Raw genomic sequence first — 26493 nt, forward strand, 5'->3', positions numbered from 1 at the left:
ACCTCTGATCTTGCAGTTAGCAATCCAACATGTGACCCACTCTGCCCCCAATGCTCCTTCCCAAAGGCTTCTGAACAAAACAAAAAAAACCTGGAAGACAAGCCACGGATGGCTTCTTGACTTTTCTGGAAACACTGACCCAGGGGAGTTCTGGAATTTTCTCAGGAGTACCTAGTTACGGAGGATAGAACCAAGCATCCAGATTTACCTGTTCACGACTCTTTCCGTGAGTGCAGTTTCCGCCTAGAGGCCTCTCGATGGGCAACAAACCCTACGGCAGTTCATGTTCCATCGCAGGAGGAACTCTCACAGACGGCACTGGAAACCGCCATGGCGGAAGGCAACTGGGGTGCGCGCTGGAATGTGTGGCACCCAGGACACGTGCCACCCCTTAGCACTGGGAGCCATCAAACGGCTCCACGTAGGCTCCTCAGTTGATGAGTCTCAAAACAAATGTCTGTGGGTTACTTAGACTGAAACCAGGGATCCAACAAGGGAGGGTGACATGGGAGGGGGAAAAGGGCGTGTCTCACTTCCTTTGCCTGTGTAGACGGGAAGAATGACTGGAGAGAAGTTGTGGTGGGAGGCACGTTCCGAGTAACCACCGTGCTGGCCGACCCTGGAGCTGCTTGACAGAGTGTCAGGGCCAATGATCTTTGAGAGAGGTGCCATGAATCGCTCTCCATTCTCTGTCAGAATTCTTAGGAGTCCTGGAGGCATAGCAGTTACGTCTTGGCCTTTTAATTGCAACGTCAGTAGTTTGAAACCACCAGCAGCTCTGAAGAAGAGCATGGAGGCTTTCTACTAGTGTAAAGTTAGTCTCAGAAACTCACAGAGGCAGTTCTGCACTGTCCTATAGGGTCACTATGGCTTCAACTGGATGGCAGTGAGTTTTGGGGTTTTCAGAATTCCTGGGAACTCCACTGTGTGATTGCTTTTCAAACATTTCACCCAGTTCATGTCATGCTATCAGGGACAGATGCTCAGAATGAGCTTGTCCACATAGATCTTTCTTATCTGCACTGGAGACTCTCTAGCCTTCCCTAGGGGGCCTCAGGAAGATGACCTAACCAGTCGCTGTCGAGTCAATTCCAACTCATGGCAACTTCCCGCGAGTCAGGGAAGAGCTCTATTCTACACGGTCTCTGGGGAATGGCTTGTGTAGAAGCAGGTGGTCACCCTTTTCTTTTGCGACATCTCTGGGGAGATGAGTGAAGCCCTGTTGTCATGGTGGTGAAAGCACTCGACAGCTAACCTAAAAGATCAGCGATTGGAACCCAAAGGCCATTCCACAGGCGCCCTGGTGGCAGTGGCTACACAGTGAGCTCTGTGTGAGTGCTCCTTGGGAGAAAGGTGGGGTTTTCTACTCTTGGAAACCCACAGGGGCAGTTCGACCCTGTCCTCTAGGATGGCTGTGAGTGGGCACCAACTTGATAGTAATGAGTTTGGGAGTTGGGTTTTTGGGGGGTCTGTAAAGATCACAGCTTTGGAAACCCAAAGGGACAGTCCCACTTTGTCCTATCAGGTTGCTATGAATTGACATTGACTTGTTGTTGTTGTTTGTTTACTTGATTAGAACCACCAGCCTTTCAGTTAGCAAGTGATCACATTAACCATCGGCATTACCCCAGAACATTTGCTACCCAAGTCTTACATTTATCGTGTTCTCAGATGTGCAAAATCCGAATGATTGACCAGAGCATCTTTTCATCTTGTGCTTTCAAACAAGCTGAGTCCTTGCTAAACTGTCCTCAGAAGGAGACTCTTACTTCTTCCCATGAAAAGGAATCCACTGTGGTAGAAACTCCAATGGTAGGAACGGCTCTTAGGCCAGTGGTTCTCAACCTGTGCGTCGCAACCCATTTGGAGGTTGAACGACCCTTTCACAGGGGTCGCCTGATTCATCACAGCAGTAAAATTACAGTGAGGAATTAGCAACGAAAATAATTTGATGGTTGGGGGGGGTCACCAAAACACTAGAAGCTTGAGAACCGCTGCCCTACAGGCGGCCCCTTCAGAGACCTAAGAGGATGGGCATGGCCTGGATTTCATGAACCCTTTTTAACATGCTGTAATTGTTCTCATCCAAGTTACTTTTCCCTCTCTCCCAGGGCCTTCTTTTCTCAAGAGGGAGTTAGAAGGCAAGTAAAAGGTGACTAAGCATTTATGTTAAATAAAATCTACCCTAAATTCAGAAAGAAATTTGCCCCTGACCAACTCGGCTTCAGCCCTTCCCAAACCTATAAAGAAAGACAAAGTAGGAGAGGCTTGGTGGGTTTCCAGCATTCCGTGCTTCGGACAATGAATATTGGCGTAAGTCGGGTAAAAAATGATTTCTTAAGAGTCTTGCTGGATTTTTGTTTAAATTACATGATCAAGACTTAATTGATATTAAAATGACGTACTTATTCAGAGAGCAGCTGTCGGCAGCACCTTGAACAGACTCGTGAGCTGAGGGCTTGAACTCAAAGAGAGGGAAGGGAGGCTTACCCACAAATGCTGAAGCTTGTCTTCCGGCTGCTATACACCCAAAAATGGATCCAAAGGAGGCAGCCAGTGCTCAGAACCATCTGATTCGTTTGTTTTTATTTCTTATGATTTGAAGTTGTTAGTGGAATAGATGTGGCAGGAGCTGAGAAGTATGATTTCTTAAAGGAGTAGGGGAGTCTTCTGGGTTGGCTCCATAGACACATGGACTTCTCCTCCGGTTATAATTCTTTTAGCTGCCCCCTCTGTGACCTGCCTTTTCTTCTAGAGCACCTTATTCTAGACTCCTAGAGGCCTGGTTTTACATCAGAATCCCTCGACCACGTGTCTCTAATTTTGTTCATTCCCGTTCTGGCTCTCCCTCATCGTCTCTTTGTTAAAGACAATTTGGATAGAATCAGAAAGAGAGAGAGAGATGAGTAAGTTCACTTATACCAATTTATGGGTTCTAAATTGTTTTCGTTTCCCTAAGAGGCGAGGGGGAAATCTACAACCATGTCTATAAACACCCATTAAGTGTATGTTCTGGTACATATGTTCTAGGATAAATAGAATACATAACTTCTGCACAACCTTTTTATTTTGTTGAAGAAAGGCTCAGGAAAAGGTGACTTCTTTATCTTTCCTTATCTGATAAGCACAAAACCTCAGTCCAACGTGGAGTGGAGTTCGGCCTGGTAGACCAAAGTGATCGGTAAATAGTATCTCGTGTAATGCTTCATTAAACAGTCTACAAGTGCATACATTTAGAATTCTCAAGTTCTTTGCCAAGTAAGCAAATGATGATTTATGGCAGTTTGCTATTACTTTCTGTATCTTATTGGGCTCTGTGTGGTAACCTGATTACAATGGTCCTGTAGAAATTAGGAGTTCAACCAGCACCATTTGGCACGTTTAAGACAATAGGGTTCTGGGTTTCTTAACTCCAAGGACATGTTGGCAGCACTTTGAATTCTTGTTACAGATGTTCAGGTGCAGTTAAAGCCGAAGCCTTAAAGAAAACTAAACCGGGCATCTTTGAGTGTAGAAGGCAGGAAAAAACTTTACTTAGCATGAAGGTAGCATGAACATAATTTGCCAAAAATGTTTAGATCTTTTCTCACTGAAGACACCATCCAGTTTCTGGAAGTAACTTCCATTCAGGTCTATCTAGTGAGCCTCAGATTTACTTGTGTTTCTGGGAGACAGGTTAGCTTCTAGTGGACAGACCAGTGGACTTATTCCCACACGATCCCTGAGTTGGATGCCAACAGTGCACGCCCAGATTCTGGAAAAAGAGAAATCTTCTAGTGAAAAGTTTAGATGTGATGGGAAAATATCCTGAGAAACAGGGCAAGGTGGTTATGCAGATGCATATATTCCCTGGGGAATGCATCTGATACAGCTTACACTCCATGGAAGTTCCCAGACCCAGCTGCCCAGGGCTTCCCCAGACCCTAACCCATGAGGCTCCAAGATGGTCTAGAGTAAACCCACGTCTTCTTGCCCTCTCTACCAGTCCGGTCAACAAAGTAAAACACACAAGACATATCCAACACAAGCGGACACACCTTCCCAGTTACAGGCTTGAAGACTCGTTCTTGAAGAATACGTGTAGAGCTCATGATTGTCAGCCATTCTGAGGGAGATGACGGATCCATGTTAGCATGTCACTCACAAGTGGTCACTGGTGTGTGTGTGGGGTGGGGAGAGGGTGCTGAAAGCATCGCTGTTGCTTGGAAGAGAAAGGGAAGCATCGTGGAGACAATGTTGGGTGGCGTCCAAAATGTGGTCTTGGGCCCCCTTCACCATGCAGGGAAGATGCCACTCACTGCTCACTCCATAACTCAAGACACTGGACAAGCATTGGTAAAGCATGAACATTTGTATTTAATTTACATTTTGACAATCTGCACATAAATAACAAATGTAAACCAGTACGTAAACATAAGATAGTTTGTTCTAGCAAAGTAAAAAGCCAATAACTTTGGTCAGTTTTAACTTTGAGGAAAAAAAGAAAACCACCGTTGACTGTGGGCTCAACCTTCACATGTAAGAGGCCTAAGAGGGAAAGTCAGACACGAAGGAAGCAGGCCGGTCTCAAGCCGCTGCACATCTTTGTGCCAAGCACCAGCGAGAAGCAGGCACAGAGGGAAAGATAACTAATGGTGGCTGAGAAGAGAAGGTCTGGCCTCTCTGGTGTCAGTGTCCGGGGAGTGATGCTTTGGTTTTTCTAGATTCAAGCTACGCCCCATCACACTGGCATGCACAATCCTGTTAGTCTGGCTACTGAAGGGAACCAATCAGTAAGGCTCTTAGGTGTCCCCAGCTTATCCGAGATATGTTCGATTCTGCAGAGGTTGACACGGTCATGAACAAAAGGTCCTCTGCCAAATGGACTGCCAAGAGATGGGTCACTACCGAGGAGAGGAAGAGAGCAGGAGCAAGGTGGCCGGCAGCCGATGGACGGCAGGATTTCTCATTCTGACTTTGGTGTGACCACATCATTACAATGTGGCAGAACAAGAATCAAGCCATCTTACATGGTCCTTCTAGTCGGAAAGCAAAAACCGTGTTGCTCTGGCTCCACCCTCGGCACCCACGTTTAGGTCATGGTCCACACACACCACCGTGAGTGCTAAGCAGTTTCAGGAAAGGATTGTGTGGGTGGGTGGATACAAAGGGCCTTAGGTCAAAGTAGGTTCTTTTACATGGCTTGGCTCACAAGTGGTTATAAATATATATAGATACATATACATGGTATAGTGGTATAAATAGATTTATAAATATACATCATTCTTTGCTACACCTTGAATGCTGACACGCAGTCTTTGGCTTCAGCAGTACAAGGATACAATGACACACACTCTGTCCTTGTGGCGCACACTGGGGTTCTTCTCTCGGGTAGCAAACCATTAGAGAATAAGACACTATTTCCTGCATGGCTGGACACACTCAATGAGGTAATTGTTGTTGAACAACTTCGCAACGCTCTCATCTTCGATTAAATTAAGCATAACACGTAAAAACACAAATACTGAGGACAGTTTGACAGAAAAACATAAAATCGATGTGTTGGAGATAGGAATGTTCAGTTACCCGCTTTTACCCAAGACGACGACGATACCCGTTTTTCTGTTTTGCAGAGTGTGGCCTGAGCCCATCTACTTCGAACTCCTTCCAGACAAAGCACCACGATATGGTGCAGTTTTGACACAAAGTAACCAACGACGACACCCCACCCAGACTCAAGCCCCCAGCCTCACACATACCCCCCGCCAGCGCTTTGGGAGGAGCCCGGCAGTGGCTTCAAACACGGCATTTTGTCTTCTTCACATTTTCAGATAATACACTGTGGTGCAGAAGGCATGTTGGCCCCCCCACAGGCCACATTCATGACTTGAGGGGAGGGTGCACTTCTTAAGGAGAGATACAGGTTGGCCAAACCTTCCTGCCTCTTTTCTGGGTAACATTATGGATAAATGGGGAGAATAAATCAGAATGGTACAGAAACATACACGATTCTCTTTCTTGTTCTTGCTAATCAAGCTATGACTGGGTAAGTCTGCACACATCCATTAAAACTCTTTCTGATCCTACCGATGAACACATCAACTGTTTTAACTTTGGCAATACCAAAACCTCACTCTCAAATATCTTGGAGGGAAGGTGACTGAGGGAAATGATAAGATTTGCTAAGTCTTAGGTACGGTACTTAAGTAGATGTGCAGAAAGAATGGCCACAGGACAAAATCCTAACATTTATACTCAAATTACAAGGAATTTTTCCAGTCATTGTAAACGTTTTTAATTATTGCTTTCTGAATGGTAAATTGCATAATAAATTATGAAGTATCATCATTGAAAAAATAATTATAGCTACTAGGCAATAGTCTTAGTAATGGGGACGCTCTGCAAACATATCCACACAAGTACTCAAAATATACAGGTTCAAATAGATAGAGGTGGGTGTAAATAAGTAGATATAATACGCATACATACATACATACATACATATATATATATATTGTCTTTGCCTCGTTTATGCCCTGAGATTTCGGTGACTTTGGAGTTCCTTCTTTTAATTCCAGAGAGGGGAGGAGGTCTCCCCCCACACCTGCTGTCAGGAGAGCTTTGCCAGACTGGGATAATGGACAAGCACATTTGCTCCAGGCACCCTGGCTCACCAAGTCATAAGTTAAAAACAGAAACAAAAAAAAGCAAAAGCAAACAACACTTTTCATTTTTCTGAAAATCTTAAGGATCCATTGTCTCAACCGTCTCTTGCTTCACCCTTACAGGTTCCAGAGGTAGTGGCTGGCGGTGAGGCAGCTTCCTGAGGGCCGGGTCGGAGGGTTCGTAGAAGTTACACCCTGAGGAGAGGAGTCCACCTTCCAGGTTTCTCTGCAAAGAAACTTTGAGGCCCGCATCTTCCTTCTCTTTTCTGACCATGGCCAGGATTTCCTTCTCCACCACAGAGGCCACGTTGATGCTGTCCTCCATGTCCTCGAGCCGGTCAGCATTGTCACTGATGTCAAACTTCTCGATCTCTTCGTTGATGCATGTGAGCTCCTCCGGCGGCAGCCCGGCGCCGGGGGCCAGGGGGCAGTTTCCCTTCAGGTGGACCTGCAGGCTGCACAGGTGGATGTAGCTCTTGTGGCACTGGGCACACTTGTGGGGCCGCTCCCGCGTGTGCAGGCGCTTGTGGAGTTTCAGGTGCACAAACTGGGTGAACTTGGCAGGGCACACCTTGCACTGGTAAGGTTTCTCCCCCGAGTGGAGGCGCAGGTGGGTTTTGAGATTGCTGGTGCTGCTGAATCGTTTATGGCAAACCTGCGAGGGTGAGGATGAGGGCAGAGAAGGGAGACAGGAAGACCAGAAGATTAGCAGCTGCCAACGGGAGGGGCGAGCTTAACAAAACAAACACCCAGCCAAACCTGGGCAGCGAGAAGCCTCCCTGCCGTGGCACCTACGGTGTGGCATTAAGCAAACAGGGCGATGCGACACACTGCACATGAGGTGGTGTTGATTTCCCACCCACTGGCAGCAGGCTGTGTCATCATCTCAGCCTGCCGGCGAGGACAGAGCCCTGGGAGGGCCAGGGTGCTCGGCCTTAGTAATGGGCTCAGCCCAGGGCCGGCAGACTTGTGGGTGTGGGGAAACTACAGGCTGCATGACTCGGGGGTGATCAACACCAAAGACCTGGTCCCCAGGTTTCACCCAAGCAGTGCTGCCCACCTGGCATTCGTGTGGCTTCTCTCCCGTGTGTACCAGGTAGTGTTTCTGCAGATGGGCCAGCTGAGTAAAGCCCTTGTTGCAGGTCTGGCATTTGAAAGGCCGTTCTCCACTGTGCACGCGGAGGTGGACCTGGGAAGAAGGCGCAGGCGTTAGATCTCCGACAGCACCGAGACCCACTGTCGGCCTCAGATGCTCGTTCCCGCAGGCACTCCCGAGGCCACTGGCTTAAGAGCGGCACCAAGACCATGTCTCAGCCGGTGCAAACAACCCCCGAGAGGCTCAGCGCGCTGTGTTGGGACCAAACTCAACAGGCGACAAAGTCAGTTGCCATCGAGTCGCTTCTGACTCGGGAAGACCTGGTCTAGCAGGGTCTACCCTGATCTTCTGGCCCAAACCCACACAGTTCCTTTAAAAATGTGGAGAGAGGCGGCAAGGTGTCCAATGCCACCCACAAAAGAGGCAATGGTAGGACCTGCATTCACCAAGTTTCCTACTGCTGAAAATGTCATTTATGACTCGTAGATAGTAAGCTAAATACAGTAGTGGGTACACTCGACCCCCCACCCCCACCCCCCGCAGATGAGCTCTCTCTCTCCTCACCTTCAGATTGGAGAGCTGGCCAAACGTCTTGGAGCAGACATTGCACTCATACTTGATCTTGCCATTCTGCTTCTTGAGCGGGTAGGGCAGGGTCTTGTAGCCAGTCATGTTTCGTTTGTTCTTGATGAGGTTCATGGCTTCATCGCTGCTGGGGGGCGCCAGGGCTGCTGAGGTAGCTTTGGGTTGTACCACGTGCTCCGCCGTGGCGGCGGTGCCCGCGGTCGGAGACCCGCTTGTGGGGCTGCACACCTTGTCCTTCAAGCTGGCGGCGGCCCCGGTGAGGGAGAAGGCACTGTGGGGCGCCGGAACCAGCACGTCTCTGGGGTGCTCAGGCTGCAGCAGCCTCCGGGCCCCATCGGCGGGCAGGGAGCTGGGGAGGGCAGCCGGGCTGAGCATGGGGTGAGGCAGGCTGCCCCCACTCAGGAGGTTGCTGTAGACGGGGTACAGCCTCGGGAAGAGACCAAAGTTGTTGATGTTACTCAGCCCGTTACAGTTCATGCTATACGGGGGTAACAGGAACTTGGGGTAGTGGGCGTTGTAAGAGGGGATGAAGGCGGGGGGCAGGTGGGGCGGAGGTGCATATCCCGGGTAAGAACCCAAGCCTTCGGGGCCATAGGGCGCATTCAAGTACGCATAGGGGTCCCCCCTCTGTTCTTGGGAGACCGGGGCCAAAGGCGACCCTGCTGCCCCGGGGCTGCTGTGAGGGCTGGCACTCTGGAGGCTTCGGTCGGGGCTGCTTCTGGCCGAGGGGCTTGGGGTGGTGGAGGACGGAAGAGGGGAGTGGGTCATGTAAGTGGGTCTCTCCATCCCGTAAGCTTTCAAAAAGTCTTCGGGTAACGGGGCCCGGAGCGGGTAGACCACCCGAGGATAGAAGGGCATTTCGGGGCTCCCGTCTTTCCGAAAGTCCTCCACGTCCTTGTCTGCAGTGATGGGTGAAATGTTAGCCCGGTGCGAGTCCCTCCCTTTGGAGGGGTTCGAGTCCAGCCTGAGGATCTCTTTCACGCTGTGCTCTCTCTTGGGGGCGGTGCTCTTGGGGCAAAGCTCGCTCCTCTCGGGGTTAAGCTGCTTAGGGTGGTTCTGGGTGGGCACTGAAATGAAGGAGAAGGCAGTTAGTTGGAGGGGGTGGGGGGCTCTCTCTCGAGAAAGCCAGAGCACCGCTGGCGACACAGATCAAGACACTGCGCGCCTCGACACCCCCTGCGCCAGTGCGTTCCAGCACCCGTGGGCCTCTAAGCACTGCTGCTCCCGTCCCTCCGGGAAACAGCTCAGCAACAGCTTGCAGCCATCGGGACCCCTGTGTTCTCACGAGTGAAAACCCCCACCGACACAGAAGTGCTGTTCTACTCGAACAGGCCCACTTCCATTTAAAACGGGGTGGAAAACTACCAGGGCGGGGGCAGGGGGTGTCAGAGGTGACTGTCAAGTCATTCTGCTGTTCACAGTTTACCTAGAGGAAATCAGCACACCCTGTGAGCGAGATGTGAAAGATTACGAGACTCATTTCAAGTAACGAAGCAGTCATCACTTTTGACCTCCATTCTGGGTTAATAAGAATTTGATAGAAGCCTGCCCGAACTGCCCACGCCCCAGTAGACAGACAGGGGATGTGGGGGCCACCCCGCACCCTCCACACTCCGGACAACCCAAGAACAGCTCTGAAAGAAGCAGGCTCGGAGCAAGGCTGTCCCCGGGAATCGCAGGCGTGACACAGTCACCTCTGCCAAGCCACTGCAGGCACTTCCCGAGCCAGTTCAATTACTTGGAGCACCAGCAGAAACAGCAGCCGCCAGATGAACGCATTTGCTCCAAACGAAGGTGTATGATTACTGGGTAAATATGTCATTTAGTAAGAGCAGCCCTGAGAGGAACAGCTCTGCCCCCTCACCCGCCCCAAACCTACTGCTCGGACCCAAACATGTCCTCTGTGAATGAAGCTGTCTCCAGGAAAACCCCAGCTCCCCAGGCTGCAGCAGCCCGACAACGCCCTGCTCAGCATTCCCTGAAGTCAAAAGTGAGACACAGATCGCGTGGACATCGAGGTCTGGTTCCTGGCGGGCCATCAGTCAATCAGAAAGCTGGTGTGCCAACAGCTGGCCCCGCAGCACACAAGGAGGGCTGGCTCCAGGCAGAAGTGCTCTCCAGCTTTTGTCAAGTGTCACTGGGTGTCTGAAAGCATCCCCAGCGAGATTTAACAGAGAAAGAACTCCAGGCTTGCTATGTGATAGGGCTGGACATTAACTACCTGCAACTCCAGTTCTGAACCCTTCAAATCCAGTCTCTGGCTGACAGGCTGCAGGGATTCGATTCCAGTCTGATAGCTCCTCGGAGAATGTTATCGCCTTTCAGCTGTTATCAGTTACTCCTCGGCCAGCCAGCAGCCTCAGAATAAACACGGGAGACGGGCACTATCTGAGAAGATGCCGACGGGGTGGGGTGGGGGTGGGGGGTGTCGATGAAGAGATGGCTGAGGGAGAGGGGTTTCTGAAGCCACGGAACCAAAATAAATATCGCCTTATCAGGCCGGTATCAGCCTTTCAGGGAGGCCAGCAGGCAGGAAGTTCAAATTGTCACTTTTGTTTTTTAAAGCTAAAACGGCAAAGGAAGAGAGAGACAACGAAGTTGGAAAACTGATAGGCTAGGCATCTCACAGCCACAGGAAGGAATTTACGAAGGCTTAGAACAAAACCTGATTAGGAGCTACAGAGCCCAAACTAAACGGGGGGGGGGGGGGGGGGGGGGAGAGAGAAAGAGAGCCACCCTAATCAGAGGAAAATAAAGAGAAACGTCACTCCTAACTTTCTGCCACTTTTACTTGGCAAATGATGTTTGACCCAGTCTCCTATTTTCTCCTCTTCGTGGCTCCAATGCCCCCTTGGTTCTAAAACTCCCAACACAATGAAGCCTTGAACTTAAAACCTGTAAGTCCAGACAGAGCACTCACTGCCCCCGTTCAGGAAGGTGGTCTCATGAAACACCATGTTAGCGTCAAGATGATAGGATGGAAACAAAGCTAAGGAGGGGGCAGCGGATAAGAAGGCCGGGCTGGGGGATTTTCTGTGCAAGATGCTCAGCAGAGTACCCGGCACAGAATAAATCCAGTGAGTGTTTGCGCGGTCTTCCACCTGTAAGAGGAGAACTTGCTTACTATCTTGTCCTGAAACAATATCCGAAGACGCTAGTGTTCGCCTGGTGGAGCTGGCCTGCAGGTGGGCCCTGGGCAGTCTCCAGGAAGGTAACCCTCTGAAAAACCCGCCAGCAGCTGAGCAACCAGTGGAGCTGGGCTCCTTTCTGACTCCCCCACTCAGCAGCAGCTTGAGCTAACATGAAAAAGAAAATCAAGATCTGTTTTTGTTCTTAAATCATAACTGGCTGTAGGCGGATGGAGTCATTTCAAGAGTGAGCTCCTTCAGAAGGCTCTGAATGGCTTAATTATGCCGACTCACATTTTCGTTCTATAATAAGAACCCCCAAGACTACAAGAGAGAACCTAGAAGCTCTGCCGTCGGCAAAACAAAAGCCCGTTTTCAACTGAAACTGAGAAAGCAGATGAGCATTGACAAGTCTACAGTTTGGTCAACTTTTTAACTGTTTTCTAGATGAGATAGAGAGGTACAAAAATATCCCTCAGAAACTGTGTGGGATAGGGAATGAACTGAATTGCTTTTATCCCATTAAAAAAAACCTGATTGCTTTTTAATTCTTTTTAATGTTGTTCAGCATTTGTGACCACTGGCATTTACCATTCCTTATCTCCGTTTATTCCCAATCCTTTCTCCTCACAACTCTAACCACTGCCCTCAAGCTCCGCTCGGCGGGGAGGATGCTGGCCCAGAACTGCACTGTCCTCAAGTCTGGAAACCCAGCACAGCTCTCTTGGAGACACAATCAAACCTGTGAGACCTGATGAAATAGTGGAAATTTTCCTGATAGAGTCTCAATCATCAGCTGCCACACCTACGATAACTGGTTTCACAATTGGCAGCAAGAGGCTTGTCTGAAAGGGACTGGCTCATGTGACCTCCCTTCTTTGCTGTGAAAACTGTACCAAAGAAAAGGGACCAGGAAAGGTTTAACCACCTTTTAATTTTTTCTCCCTTCCCCATATCATTGGAAGATTCTACAGAAAGTGAAAAACAAAGGTGTCTTTTCACAGTATGCATGCAAATTGCTTCGAGTACTGGGATGAAGTCTTTTCATTAGAGAGAAAAAATGCAAGGCCTTGAACAGTTGGTGATTGGCAGAGGGTGGGGGAGTATGTGACAAAGCTTCACCATGCTTGGGGCAAAGTCACTGGGCTGGGTCACCTCACATGGAGTCACTCTGTGCGGAAAGAACAGCGTATCAAAGACTCTCTCTGGCCCAGAAATGACTAAGCTCCAGAAATGTAAGGAGACCCCCTGGCTTGCTCTGCATAGGAGGAGCCAGCAACTCTTCCCAGGAGATGCCCTGCTGGAACGAAGTTCCCTAAAAACCTGACTGTGCTTTCACGGCTTTTGCCACCAACTCTCAGCACCGGGCCTGGAGCACACGGACACCAGGGTATGCACCCCCCATCAGAGATGAAGAAAAAGAACAATCCGTCTCTGGCCAGAACTCGATTACACAGCTAGGTCTTAGTTTGAAAGCTAGTCTGTTTCTAAACATTCCAAGATCTTTTCCTAAAGTTCCAAGGTGAACTGTGTGTACATAAGTGTATCTATTATGTTACCTTAACGGGATGAAAACACACAGAATCAAATTGTTGGATGCTTAACACATGACCTCATTTGTGTGTGTAAACATGACCTCATTTGTGCGTAGGGGACTTGTATTTCCATAGCCCCAGATTTACAGAAAATGGAAAATATACACGAGCTCAAGTAAATAGGGCAATGTGAAAATATTTGGACAGTGACAGGTAACTAGCTAGTTTGTTCATAGATCCCGAAGTTCGGATCAAAAGTCCCACATAGGTGAAAATTGACATTTACGCCCAAAAGTCTCCAAGATAAAAATGTGAGCGAAAACAAATTAACTTCGGATAACGTAAATGAGAGCCTAGTATTGGTGAATACAAGTAGAGGATGTATGGGATTCTTATACTCTTCGTGTAACTTTTCTTTTAGTTCGAAGTAGTATCAAGACAAAAAGTAACCCCCAAAATTCAGCATTCGTTTTGCATTTTCAAATCCCAAAGAACAAATCTTCAATACTATTCTGAGACAACCATAGCAACGACAGAGACTAAGAACTTGATGGGGCTTCCTAAATTACCCGAGACCACTTGAGACAGACTCAAATGAAGAAGTCATTGGCAGACAGAAACACACACAGATCTCGATCTCTCTCTCTCTCTCTCTCTCTCTCTCTCTCTCTATATATATATATATATATATATATATATTATATATATATATATATATATATATAGAGAGAGAGAGAGAGAGAGAGAGGTCATGATAGTAATTTTAACCCAAGGAAAAATTAAAAGTGAAGGAGCTAAGAATTTGTTCTGATCAAGTGATAGGCAGCTACTGTAACATTGATCGAGAGGTCAGATAATTAGGTCTTTACCATAAGGAAGGAAGCAAGACACAACATCTCTAGGTGATCTATTTACAATAATATTTGAAAAATCATGACTGGCTTTTTTCTAGGAATGGCTGCACAACCACACACACATCTCCGTGGCGTGTCTGAGCATGTGTCAAGGCCCAAGGAGAAAGGCCACAAACATGAAACTGTCATTTGCATCCTCAGGGTGCAGAGGGACTCCTCTCATACTTCTGCCAATCCCCCTGAGAACTGGACATGCGTTTCTACTCCTGGACCTTCCTGAAGGGAACTCTCCAAGCAGCGATTCCAATCCCCCCCCCCCCCCCAAACACCTTGCTTTTGAGATGCTCAAGGGTCACTTAGGGAACAGCAATGGAGGGGAAAAGAAAGAAATTCTCCGGAGCCACTCGCTGAACGCCCCTACGGTGGCCCACCAGCTGCATAATTAAACCACGTGTTATTAGCGCCTATGGACAGAACTGACGCTGTTGGCATCGCAACAGTTGCTGTTGTGTGTAACCCACTTACTGAGATTCATCATGGTCAGCTCTCCAGGGTAAGGGTAGTGGAGTCGCTCTGCAAAGTCCCGGCAGTACCACACAAGAAGTTCCTGGTTGGCAGGGATGGGCTTGATGGTGTAGAAGTAGATGTTCATCCCGTTCTGACACGCAGCCAGGTTTTGCTCCCGGGCAGAATGGGCAGGATTCACATAGCGCATCCAGTTACTTTTCTCCTCATTAAAGCCGTCGATGAAGTGGTGGAGCTCCCCCCTGGAATAGATCTGTGCACAAGAGAAGCCGTGTAAGAGACAGGCACATCCCCCAGCACCCATAAGCAACACACACAGCCAGCCCCCGGTGTGACTTCTGGTCCCGTTGCCTAGGAAGGAAAAAAGAATGCCATCGGTTCCGCCGGAGCGGGCTTGAATCAGCAGAAATAAGGGCGGGTACAGATAAGGCACACTTTGTCATTTACCTTTTCCATTTCGGTTTTTATCACCGGTGCATGTTCGGGAACAATCGCCCAAGCATGAAACACCCAATCTCATTGTAGGAGCTGCCTCTGGCGGATGAAGCCACCGGCCGAGCACTGTTTTGCTACAGCGGTGAGTGGCAACTGGCTGCTGCCACCAAGTTCAGTTCCGATTGTGCTGACTTTCATGCTTTGAGTCACCTGGGTAAGGCGCAGAGCACCGACTGCCACCGACGACGTCAACCCGAGTCTCGGTTTTTCTCCGTCCCTGTACTCGCCGTTTCCTACACCCCCGCCCAAGGCTTCACTATGCAAACATCCTCCACCCCCAACCCTAAAAGTCCTAAAGTAACACTTGTTCAGATGAATACTTGGAACCTTGCCTTTTTGTGGAAACACTGGGTGGGGCAAGGGTGAACTTCACCTGCCGTAACAAAGTGAGCCCCTGGACGGAAGCCAGGATCTGACAAAGTCTACGGAGAAGTCGCTTTTCCTCCGGAGAAGCGTGTTCAGCCCTGTGCTTCAGCTTCAAGCCAGCGGAGAGCAGAGCGACCCCTCCTGTCTGTCTGTCAGGCCACACCTAACGAATTCCGGGCTGGCACTAAAGCAAGGGCCCTCCTGCTTAGCAGACAGACTGAAGCCACTGGCTGAGAAGGCGCCGCTAGGAAGAGGAGATTCTATCTTAGCGAGCCTCTCAAGAAACTCCTTCTCCATCCCCAGAAAGTCTCTCTCTCTGTCACTTCTTAAGCACCATCTGTCCTAATGAATCAAGGATACCTGGTCCTCTGCCACGTCTAGTCTCCCAAGTAGGAGGCCAGGGCGCAGCGACGTCTCTCCAGCAGGCCCCGCTCTCACGCACACACTGTGCTGTCAGCCTAGAGCTCGCTTCTGCTATTTCACTCCAACGTTATCGAAAATAAAAAGGAACTCTGTCCCTTTAATATGGGCAGTAAACACCAGAATCACTTTCTTTTAAGAGTAACTTCCTGTAAATTGTGAAGGGGAAACACATGTGGCTTCATCAAAGCAGCCTGTGAGAGCTTTTGCGGTGTGTTTTGTTAAGAGAAAATGGAACAAGGCTGGGTGAATTCTGCTATCAAGAGGGGTTTTCAAGTTTGTTTACTCTGATGTGCAAACTTCCAGGAACATGGGGTTCCATTGCTCTTGCACTTGCCGCTGGGCGGAAGCTGCTTTCTAAAGCACCGGGTGTGCTGCTTCCAGGCAGCCTTCCACGGACGACAATTTACTGCATCCTTGTTTAAAAAACAGAAAACACCTCGGGTCCATGAAGTCACACAGAGCCACACCCACAAGAAAATAAAACAGTGCATGCATAAAACGAACACTGTTCTCTATCACCTCGCTGCATTTCCCTAAGTTCTCAAGAAGATGAAGAGCGTGCTGACTCACAGGGCAGTTACAAGAAATAATGCCACTGGTTTCTCGACTTGAACGTCCCTCCTCTCCTGTGTGATTTGCATGAAACGTTTTCTTTTCCCACAACAGATGTTAGTATTCCTGCCACCAAAATCAGACTGCTTTTAACATGTGGGCTGGTGGGCTCGCCTACAATACCCCTAGTATGTGGACAGACTGACAGACTACAACCTTCATGCTAGGGAAGGCCTTCCAGTCACTTACCCTTTCTCTTTAAAGGATCAGGGGACTAGGATACTGATGGGAGGGTCTGAGGGGTTTCTTGCTTTTCTTTTTTGGGGGGGGAGGGGGGGTCCTTTCAAAATGACAGGTGTATGAATGAGACTTAGCGTGTCTTTAATTCAGGCCTTCGCCTCCCACAATTTATACAACTCAGTGGCTCACTTCTGGGAAGGATTTATTGGCAGTTGAGGCAAAAAAATACACTCATGACATTTTCCCTATTAAAAATCACGTAAATAAGAAAACCATGTAAATGTACTTTCAGCGTGAGTAATTATTAAATAAAACTCATGAAGAGTCAGGTTTTCGTGAATTGGCAACAGCTCTCTTTTGCTTAAAAAGTAGTTTTAAAAATTTTCTAAAAATAATTTTTAAAAACTTTCTGGATTCAAAACAACAAACAAATAATCAAATGCGTTTCTTAGGAACAGCTACCGAATGCTTCCCACCAGATGTCTTGGATAACAAGACTAACAGAGTTCTAGGCAAAAATACTGGCCAAGTGTAACCTAACACTTGTTGTTAACCATGCTGGTATTTCTTCTTCACAAACACTGAAATCCTGGCTCTCCCTAGTCCTGTACGTCTGTATAAAAAGCACCTTTCATTTTTCAAGTGGGGAAGCATAGCTTTGTTTTCTAAGTGGAGGAAAGGAGTGGTCCCGAAAGACATGCTGGGAATCGGGAACTCTGTCCACTCCCGGTGCAAGGTCTGTCTCGTAGATTTAGTTCATCTCTGAGTCGGCCTCCAGGGTCCCTGGGTAACCAGACGTGGCTGGATGTTCAAGCTCACCACCTCCCATGTCCTGTGAGGATGAGCCTTTTCTCTGCGCTGGGCAATCTACAGACACAGTCAAGTGTGATTGTTTGCCTAGAGAGGGGCCAGTGGCCTTTTCTTCATTTCCCAAGCCCGATCTTCCTTCCTTCCTTCATAGCATCTATTTCAAGACAATTCATTTATAACCTTTGCATTCTATTGAAGTTAACTCAGCAAGAAATCAGGCGAGGGTGAACGCTTGCTAAGGCTCGGCTGACTCATCACTACTTCCTTGCAGAGAAATGCAAATGAAACTCCTCACGAAGCAAGCAGCAAACTGGTTCCTTTCATCAACAAGACTAATGAGCTGCAAAAATTAAGATTCACATGGAGTGCACATCCGCCTGGAGGCTGGGTTTCCAGGGCCACATGTCCCCGGCCCTTCGCCTTTGCTTCCGAAGGGTCTGCTATGTGCTGGTGGGCGGGCCCCAGAGTGCCTCAGGACAGGCTGAAGGAGAAACTGACCAAGCAGTTCTAGCTCGTTTGCTTTTTTCTTAACACATAACGCCTCTGGGAATTTTTTCCTTACTTACCCGCCAGAAATATTTCCTGTTTGCGTTCTTGGGGACTGTATCACTGGTGTAGATTTCACCTATGAGTGGTCCAAATCGTGTTCCTTTGGGTATGTATTCCTTGCTCACCACACCGATAACCTGCAGAGGACAACACACGAAGCCTTTACCTTCCCTGTAAAATGTCACCCAATCCCTAGTTCCACGAATTGCATTATTAATACCCTGAGTCGGAATGAGCTCAATGACCACACGGTTGTTTTTTTCCTTTCATTTTGTTGTTCCGGCTAATACAATCAAAGACCCACGAAAGGTAATTAGAGGGCCTAACTCAGTAACAACCAGTTTCACCGGAAAGGGGGACTGTGTTAAACTCTTGGGTTATACACAATTGCTTGACCAAGCCGTAGAAGAGTCTCAGACCGTTTCCTTAAATTCTTTTTAAACACTAGAGAAACTGCGTGGATGAGAGAGATTGGGGGTGGGGTGGGGTGGGGGTGGGGGGATGAATTAGATGGTCAAGACAAGACCGTTTCCGCCGCGTCCATTTTCTGTATCTCCTACTCCCTCAAAACAAAAATACTGTGTCCTGCAGGGAAAAAAAATAACTTTAACTTCAGAAACCAAAATCACGCTCTTTGGTTTTTCCACAGAGGCCTAACGGGACCAAAAATCATCCTTCTTATTTTTCATTCCAAATGAGGTCTCCCCGCCCCACCCACCCCATGGTTTGTAAGTGTTCGTTAATAAAGATCTTCCAAGTGACTTTGTTCTCCTCCAGGGTCTTCTACTCAGCAGTGGTCCCAGGTCCTCCGGTGAAACACTTGATACTGAGGAGCGTCAGAGGCTGGGCTTTAAGATCTGAGCAAGTGACCTCTCAACCTGACGGGTCACACGTTGGGCTTTGCAGTGCCTTACTATGTGGGGGGGGGGGGTTAATCACCAACCACAAATCGGGAGCAATTCATGATTCTTCAACAGAATGGCTACTTGGGCAGCGCTGCACACACTGCACACGTTAGTTTGCATCCACCTACTCACTCTTCCATTTTTATTTTCTTTTTATTCAAACCAGTCTATCTATGACACACTGGATATCAAAATGAAGAAGGATTTGTATGGGGCGCAGACAGCCCAACCCCCTCAGCTTTTTTAGTATTCCCAGTGGTTTCGATATCATTTTCTTCCCAACGATGACAAATCCATAAACGCTCACAAACTGTTCATCACAACACACTATGACGGCTTCGGTTATGACTTGCCCTCGATCAGGAAAAACCTTCACCTGTGTAAATGGTTAAGAAACCATCACATCACCTTGGCCGAGAGAGACCAGTCTTTCTCGTGTCAGCTTCTTAGCATCCGATGGCTTGGTTTATTTGTTAGTAACAATTTGACAGTGTGTAAGCCAACAGAGCACACCCAGAACGGAAAGAGGAAAAGAAAGGAAACTGCTTACATGTCACACAAGCTGAAACAAGGCTGGTGGGCTGGTGGTGGTGGGGGGCCTAGGGGGTGCTTTATGAATGCCTGGCAGAAAGCTGGGGGTGGGGCGTGGGGCCCGGATGTTCCCTTCATGCTCCTCCTCCATTTCCATCTAGCTGCTCCTTCAATAACTGCCTATCATTACTGGTATTTGCTAGCAGTACAGCTGTTGGAAAGGTGTGTGTTGCACAGCCGGACAGACTTCTGTCGTCAGAGGGCCAGGGTTTCCGTTGGACAAGCATACTGGGGAGTGAGTCTAACTTTGGCAATTCGTGGAATCGACTTCTGTGAGAAGCAGATCATGTGGCATTCATGTATGTGAGTGATTAGCCTATAGGATTGAAATGACAAACAGGAAAAACAAACAAAGCCATTTGTTGGTCAGCCAATAATTAGCCGTTGATATTTTCAACATATCCACTTTAAAGCATTAATTTTAAGAAAGGCACCCAACTGGTTCATCAACTTTGCTTTAAATTACAGCCTCCTGCAGACAGTCTTGGGAGTCAGAGCCAGATCACCAACAAGAAGCATTACACGGAGGCCAGGGGTTTTCTTCCAAAGTACTTAAAACAAAAACCCAGAATGGGCCTGTTGGTTTCTACCTATCAAACTGACACTAAGAAAACATGCAACATTTTCCCGTGGCCCCAAAGGAGTCAATTAGAAGTTTGAGTCTGCAAAGGAATTTGTGGAGGACAGGGCCACCCTACTAAGCACAAACCATGAGCAAGTCAGAGGAGGAGACACAGAGATGTACCCAAAATACTTCTTGCCACCTAAAATCTTACAAATCCAGTACAGGTGAACCAGCAGTGAGAGGAGGGACTGTAGCAGAAGAAAGGCCTATAAACATTCTAGAACAAATAAAAGAACCCCAATATTCAATTCTTTGGGACCCACCAAAAACCAAACCCAGTGCCCCGAGGCAATTCTAATTCACGCTACTGCCACAGGACAGAGTAGAACTAGCCCCCTTTGGGTTTTCTGAGGTTTTACAATTTTCACAGGAGTAGACAGCCTCCTCTCTTTCTCTCACAGAGCAACTGGTGGGTTCAAAAATCACCCCGCTTCCAGAAGCAGCTCGCCATCACCACGGAGGCGCCAGGAGTGGGGCAGAACCCTGTCAGCTACACTGCTATGGGTGGAGCTCCCCGGGATGGTCCAAGATAAGTGTGCACATCTAAATAAACTTATAAACACGAAATCATGGCGTTTCGAGGTTTCAATGGCGCTTGAGCTTGATGATCGACCTACAGGCCATCTTAGTCCAGCCCTCTTTAACAGCATAACACGCCCCCTAAGAATATGGGTCTTGTCATAGGTTCGATGTGGTGGTGGTGGTGAAGAGATAAGGATCCAGGGCTTTTTGGTTTGTTATTTTTTAATGGGGAGGGAGGGACAAGGTGCGAATTCTATTGTCCCCAGGAAGATCCCGATGGGTCTCTATCTTGGGCAACCTCCTCCGCGTGACTACAACACTGCTATCTAATGCTGTTGTTACAAAGAAGCCTAGTGTGCGCCTTGAGTTTCACGGCATTAAAATGAAACAATGTGTTCCCCTAACTGGGGAGGAAAAAGATCACTGGAACTGACCAGGGTCCTAAAGAATTCTTGCTGGGGACAGGCGGCAGTATGCCTTCTGAAACCTGCCAACGCAGGGACACGGGGCTTCAACAGGTCCTCCCAGCACCTGCTCCCACAGAAGCCTTGCTGCGCAGAGCCGACTCCCGGCCACTTGGGCAGATCTGTCTCTGTCAGTGGCCTCTGGTACAAGCACATCCCGCCATCTGAGGCGGCTTCCCGACAAAACACAGGCCTCTGTGGACTCTTTTTCACTGGTACAACAGGAAGTGGCGTTTCCAGGTCAGGTTGGAGGCGGGGTGGGGTGCCGAATGAAAGTCCCAGGGCAGGGAGGGTTTTTGGTTGTTATGAAAGCAAACCCTTCCTTTAGGAAGAGTGCAAACAGATAACCAAGAGGCCGCAGCAGAGTGTTTTCAGCACAAACATTAACCAGGCCTAGTGTGGTCTGAGCATCCTCACCCCAAATTACATTAAGGGCCTTTTAATTACTAGCTATGTCTCCCCCTCCTCTAGCCTCACCCTGTAAAAGTGACTCATTTGATTAAAATTCTATTTGGACTCGAAGGATATTTGCGTCGAGATGACTAGAACTCAGTAGTACACCAAGGCCGTCAGCCTGTCACTCACCCCATTTTTTTTTAAGAGGGGTGGAGTGAACAGGGATGTTTTTGGAAGGTTTCCTCCTTAATTATCTTTATATTAAAGGAAACGCAGTGATGCGGTGGCACCTCACCTCACAAATACAAGGCAGTGTGAACAAGAGAGAATTGCACGTTACGGAGAGATACGTTTTACAGATGGCTTGAGTTAATAATGGACACGGGGTTGAGTCCCCCGGGATCGCCCTGATGTTTATCACCAGAGGTCACTCAGACCCACAGCGCCTCTCCTAGACAAGGGCCCTCAACGATGGTGGCTGCTGCTTCTGAGATGTAAATGTCTAAATCCAACCTTCTGTCCCTCAAGTGCTCCTTAAGGCTTATTTCAGGGGGCCAAGGGGTAGGGGCGGGGAAACCCCACAGAACAATAACCCGCCAGTTTGAAAAAGGTTCTGACCAGTATGTCTATCTTTGGTTCTGGTCCTGGAAATAGGAAGTAAGCACAGTCTCATTAAAAGTGCAGAGCGATTCTAAACCAAATCTAGAAATGTTGAGTTGGGGGGTAGGCGGGGGCACAGGTGTCACAAATCTAGTTTGTATGTTTTGCTTTAAAAAAAAAGGTGCTGACACATAGCGCAGATTCATAGTGAAAAATGATCTTGTTTAAGAAAAAAAATCCCCAGCATGTCAGCAGAACAGTACACAATGTAACGTCGCCTGCTATTTAAGGGAGGGCAAGATAAACCAGTCAAATAAAAACTACACGTAAAAGAGCTTTTTTCCTATTTCCACGGCTCATGACTTAGAGGGCTAACTGAATAATGAGAATGTAAACATTTCATCAGCCCTAGAAGTTCCTGCTCTGGAACTGGTTTGCAGCCACCAGACCCTCGCAAGCGTTCAGCAAACGCTGCCCTCTCTCTTTCAACTACTGAAGAGGGAGCTGTCCTTTTGCCACGTTTAAAGAGGAAGGAGGGAACAGCAGGAAAACAGGTACAAATGCCAGCGGAGTAAGTTTTTAAGACCATCTAGCATGGAAGCTTGTTTCCTGGCTGCTTTTAGGATTAACCCCAAACCAACCCCACTGTCATCATGATGATTCTGATACACTATCTCCATCAAATGGTCCAGTGGCAGAACATGTGGGCGAACACTGAACCCCTAGGTTTGTCATGAAAGACCACTTCTTTAAGAGCAGGCACACGGTATGTTTGCTTGTTTACTTAGTGAGCTTCACACACTGAAATAAAGAGTTACCACTTCAGGGGAAAACGACACAAACAAACTTAACAACGCTTCGGTCTCAACTGGCAAGATGATACATAAAGCCACAGTGACACCAAGAGGGGCCGATGAAGCATGAGCAAAAGCCCTGGCTCAGGAAATCAGAAGACTTTCCACACAAGTCAGTCCCCGTTCTGGCTTGAACCATATGCCTTGAACTAAAGCAACGGGGTACATTCCTTGACTTAGCTAGAATTCTATGTAGAATGACAGACAGAAAACCTGAACTGAGGACAAGGGAATTACAGAGTAGCATTAAAAGGCAAAGACCCACAGAATGGAGAGCTTTACTTCGGTCCCAATGGGCTGGCCCAAACAGCACAGCCCAAATGAACTCTGGGAACAGACCCGTATTGGATTGGATTTTATATGGAGTGGGGTCGAGGTGGGGGGTTCCTTTCACCTTCTAATGCCACTGGCAAACCTTAAATACCCCCCAAAAACCTAACTTCACTTTGATGCCATAGGCCACATATTATGAGACTTTCTACTGGGAAGAGTCTGACCTTCAGTAAGAGGTATAATTATTAAGGTCGACCTCTGGGGGTAGGTTTTTAGTAACGCTAATATACAATTTAAATTCTGCCCTTTATGAAATCTGCCTCCATTCTCCCAGCAGCCCCCCCCACCCCCCAAAGTTTCAGCTTTAATGAAACACAAAGCAGCGTGGCTCGATTTAATTTCAGACAGCTGTGTCTCCCCCTCATCAAATGCCCTGCCCCCAGACACAAACAGGAAAGAGACAAAGCTTTTCCCAAACACCCTTCTCAACTCCTTCAAATGTTCCTTAGGGAAGTGGGCAGGAGGGTGGGGGGAGAGGGATGGAGCATATCTGCAATAAACAGTAGCACCCTCTGGACCCCACCAGCCAAGGGTCCCTTTTCCCACTACTTTCTGAAGGCAGTAAACTGGTGGTGGTGGTAACGCAGGAAAGGGGTTGAGTGGTTGGACTTGGTCAGGGCAGCTGCAATAGCTGAAGCTCAACACAGGCGGTTCTCGGAGCTATTTCACAGCTCAGCATCACGCCTCGCTGTAATCGTTCTATAAAAGGGTAAACACAAATCAGGGTCTCGGTCCAAGTTTGGGTTTTCAGCCTCTCTGAAACAACAGAGAGGGTACCCACTTCAGAGGCTAGTAAGGATTCAGTGTGCCAGCCCAGCCAGAGGCCAGGAGCTGCCACAGATAAACAGTGGTTGGCTCTGAAGTCTTCCTGCGAGAGGACACCTTCACATGACCCCCTTTCTCAGTTTACACCATCACTACTCCAGTTCATAAACACGTCAAGGTTTGGAGAATAATTTTAGAAACCCAGCTAGTAAAGCTGGCTCGTTAAAAGAATAAAGCCGCCCAAGGACCAAAGCGAGACGAAGGAATAGGGGGAATGCCTTTTCAGAGAAAAGGTGGGCTCCCTCCAAAGTTACTGGAACCCTGAAGTGTTCAGGCCATCGCTGAGCTGCTTCCTCTGAGCTCACTGAACACCCCCCCCACCACACACACACACAAGCCGAAGTGTCATGAAGCCCAGACGTTTAACTGTTTCCTAATGCAAGACTCCAGGCTGGCGGCCCCAGAAGGAACTGGCTTAGGGAAGGGGAAAGCCGTGAACTGGATGATCACTGCTGACCCATCCTCAAGATTCCCAGTTAGACCCTCCTCCGGTGGAAGTCGGGGAGACCTGGGTGTTGGGTGGCAATCTTCTTGGGCCCAAGGGCAGAGGCTTACCTCTTGGTTGGTCGTGGCATACTTGAAAAACAGATTCCTTGGCAAGGATGCCTCAGCCGGCACCAAAGTGCCCCCGTCGGTGCCCGAATCCCAGGCGTGGTCTTTGACGATGTAGGTGCACTTCTCTTCAAACTCAACCTCTGTCCACAGAGTCATGTCCGCGTCCTCCATGTCCATTTTCATGGTCCCCTCGGCCAACCCTGGAGTCCTCACTGCGTTGGCGCTACACTTCGGGGCAGCCTGGAAGAGAAGGGAAAGGCCTTTAATCCCCATTGTCCGTCAGTCCGTCCGCTGTGGCTGCCTGCGAGGCTATGACTAACACGGTCGTCTGCAGACTTTAAAAGCAGATGCAGTGCTTGGTACAGTTGAGTAAGAGCCAAAAAGCCGTAAAAAAAAAAAAAAGAGAGCCTGCCTTGAAGAGGCTGGGTCTTAAAATGCTCTTCTTGGTTTTAAAAAGAAAGTAGGGAAAGGGGCAGCCTCCTGGGGGTGGGGGGCCCCCAAGCACAAACCAAGCCTCGCTTTACCTCTCAGGGCAGCACAACGCGCGGGGGGGCGGGCGCTCGGTCCTGCGTCCCGGATCGCCTGGGGTCATGGCCGCCAGACCCTCCGCGGGGTGGAAACGCTGCCTCGGAAAAGTGTCACAAACAAGGAGAGGAAGAGGAAGGAGCTCCGTCTGCCTCTGAATGAAGCTAAAAATGGAAAGCGCGTGCGGTGGCGGAGCGGAACCCGGGGCCGGCCTTTTCCAAATGGGGAAGGCTGAACTTTCCCACCAGCTCCCGACGCGAAGCCACTTTCAAAACAACCTGCCCCGCGCCCCTCCCCCGCTCCGCGGGGGGCCGCATCCTGCCCGCGCCCCCGGGCCGCCAGCCCTCCCCACGACGCCGGGCCCGAGGCGCACGGAGGGCACACGGGGTGCGGGGCAACCCGGCCGGCCGCTTCCTCTGACTTGGGGCATCTCTGGCCAACTTGTGGAACCCCCCCCCAGCTAAAAGTGCTCAATCGCAAGCCCTCGGGAGGATTCCTCCGCGGAGCCCTCGGCTAGGAATAGCACTTCCCACTGAAGTCTGAAAGCACTCGATTCCCAGAAGAGCTGATGGGCTAGTTTACTGTAACGTTCCAGCCGATGCCGAGACGCGGCGGACAGGCTTCACTTCCACTTGCGAGCTGATCAGATGATGCCGCAATTCCTCCCTCAGCCCGGGCAGCCGCGCTGCCCATTCCCGCGGGGCTGCGGGGAGGGAGCGCCGGCACCCCGGAGGGGAAGCCGGGGCTGGTATCGCTCCCAGGTAGGAGCGCGCGCCGGCCAGAATGTAAACACCACACTGACGCGGGAGTCCGTCAGTCCCTCCAGGTGGCCTTTTCTGTCCTCCCTCCAACAGGACGATGCTCTTTTACCCCAACCGGGCCACTGTCCAGCGCGGTTTCTCTTTCAGCCGAAATGGAGACCAACTGGCTACTTTTTATTTATTCCAGCATGTACACTCGTGATCTTCAATCAACAAATGTTTTTTTTTAAAGCAATCCTCCCAACCCTGGAATATTTACTTGCTTGGATTGGGAGTGGGCAGAATCTGCGATTCCAATGCGTTGGACCACAAGGATGCCTCGGGCCGAAAGGGTTAACGAGGGGCACCGAGTCCCCGAAACGCGGGACAGCACTACCCGCCGGAGCGCAGGAAAGCCGGAGCATTCGGTTTCTACGGCGACCGGCTGAGCGCTTCAAAAAAAAAAAACCAGAAAAAGAAAAAGTTTTCGGGTCGATTTCAGGGTAAAAAGAAAATCCAGGTCCTTACCAAGGTCGCACCCACAGGTTTTCCCAAGCACAAATCCAACATCGGGAGCGCTCCGGCTCATCGCTGCCCCGTCGGCATGGCGAGCGCGTCCCCCGCCGGGCGGAGGAGGCTGCGTGCGGCTCGGCGCTCCCGGGCGGCCCCGGCGCGGACTCGGCGCCCGGCGCACAGGTGCTGCGCGCTGCTCCGGCGTCTCGGCCACACTGCGGGGCGAGTGTCACGGCGGCGCGC

General features: G+C 49.3%; 1 protein-coding gene across 1 annotated transcript; it reads right to left on the reverse strand.

Moving 5' to 3' along the window:
• Positions 1-4336: 4336 nt before the first annotated feature.
• On the reverse strand, positions 4337-26493 carry PRDM1 (PR/SET domain 1). The gene is made up of 7 exons (XM_075554718.1): positions 26266-26493; positions 24473-24712; positions 17820-17939; positions 14368-14620; positions 8305-9392; positions 7705-7833; positions 4337-7299 (listed from the first exon to the last, which is right to left on the reverse strand). Exons 1-7 carry the CDS (start codon positions 26305-26307, stop codon positions 6724-6726), a joined length of 2448 nt encoding a protein of 815 aa, XP_075410833.1. The 5' UTR covers positions 26308-26493; the 3' UTR covers positions 4337-6723.

The sequence above is a fragment of the Tenrec ecaudatus genome, chromosome 7 (genome assembly GCF_050624435.1).
Source record: "Tenrec ecaudatus isolate mTenEca1 chromosome 7, mTenEca1.hap1, whole genome shotgun sequence".
Taxonomy (NCBI): Eukaryota; Metazoa; Chordata; class Mammalia; order Afrosoricida; family Tenrecidae; genus Tenrec; species Tenrec ecaudatus.

Coding starts and splice junctions, on each gene's coding strand:
- PRDM1 (XM_075554718.1), bottom strand. CDS start 26,307: ATGTTGGATTTGTGCTTGGGAAAACCTGTGGGTGCGACCTTG. Junction 24,713..26,265: donor AACCTGTGGGTGCGACCTTG/GTAAGGACCTGG, acceptor CTTCTCTTCCAG/GCTGCCCCGAAGTGTAGCGC. Junction 9,393..14,367: donor GCTGACCATGATGAATCTCA/GTAAGTGGGTTA, acceptor CCTTCATTTCAG/TGCCCACCCAGAACCACCCT.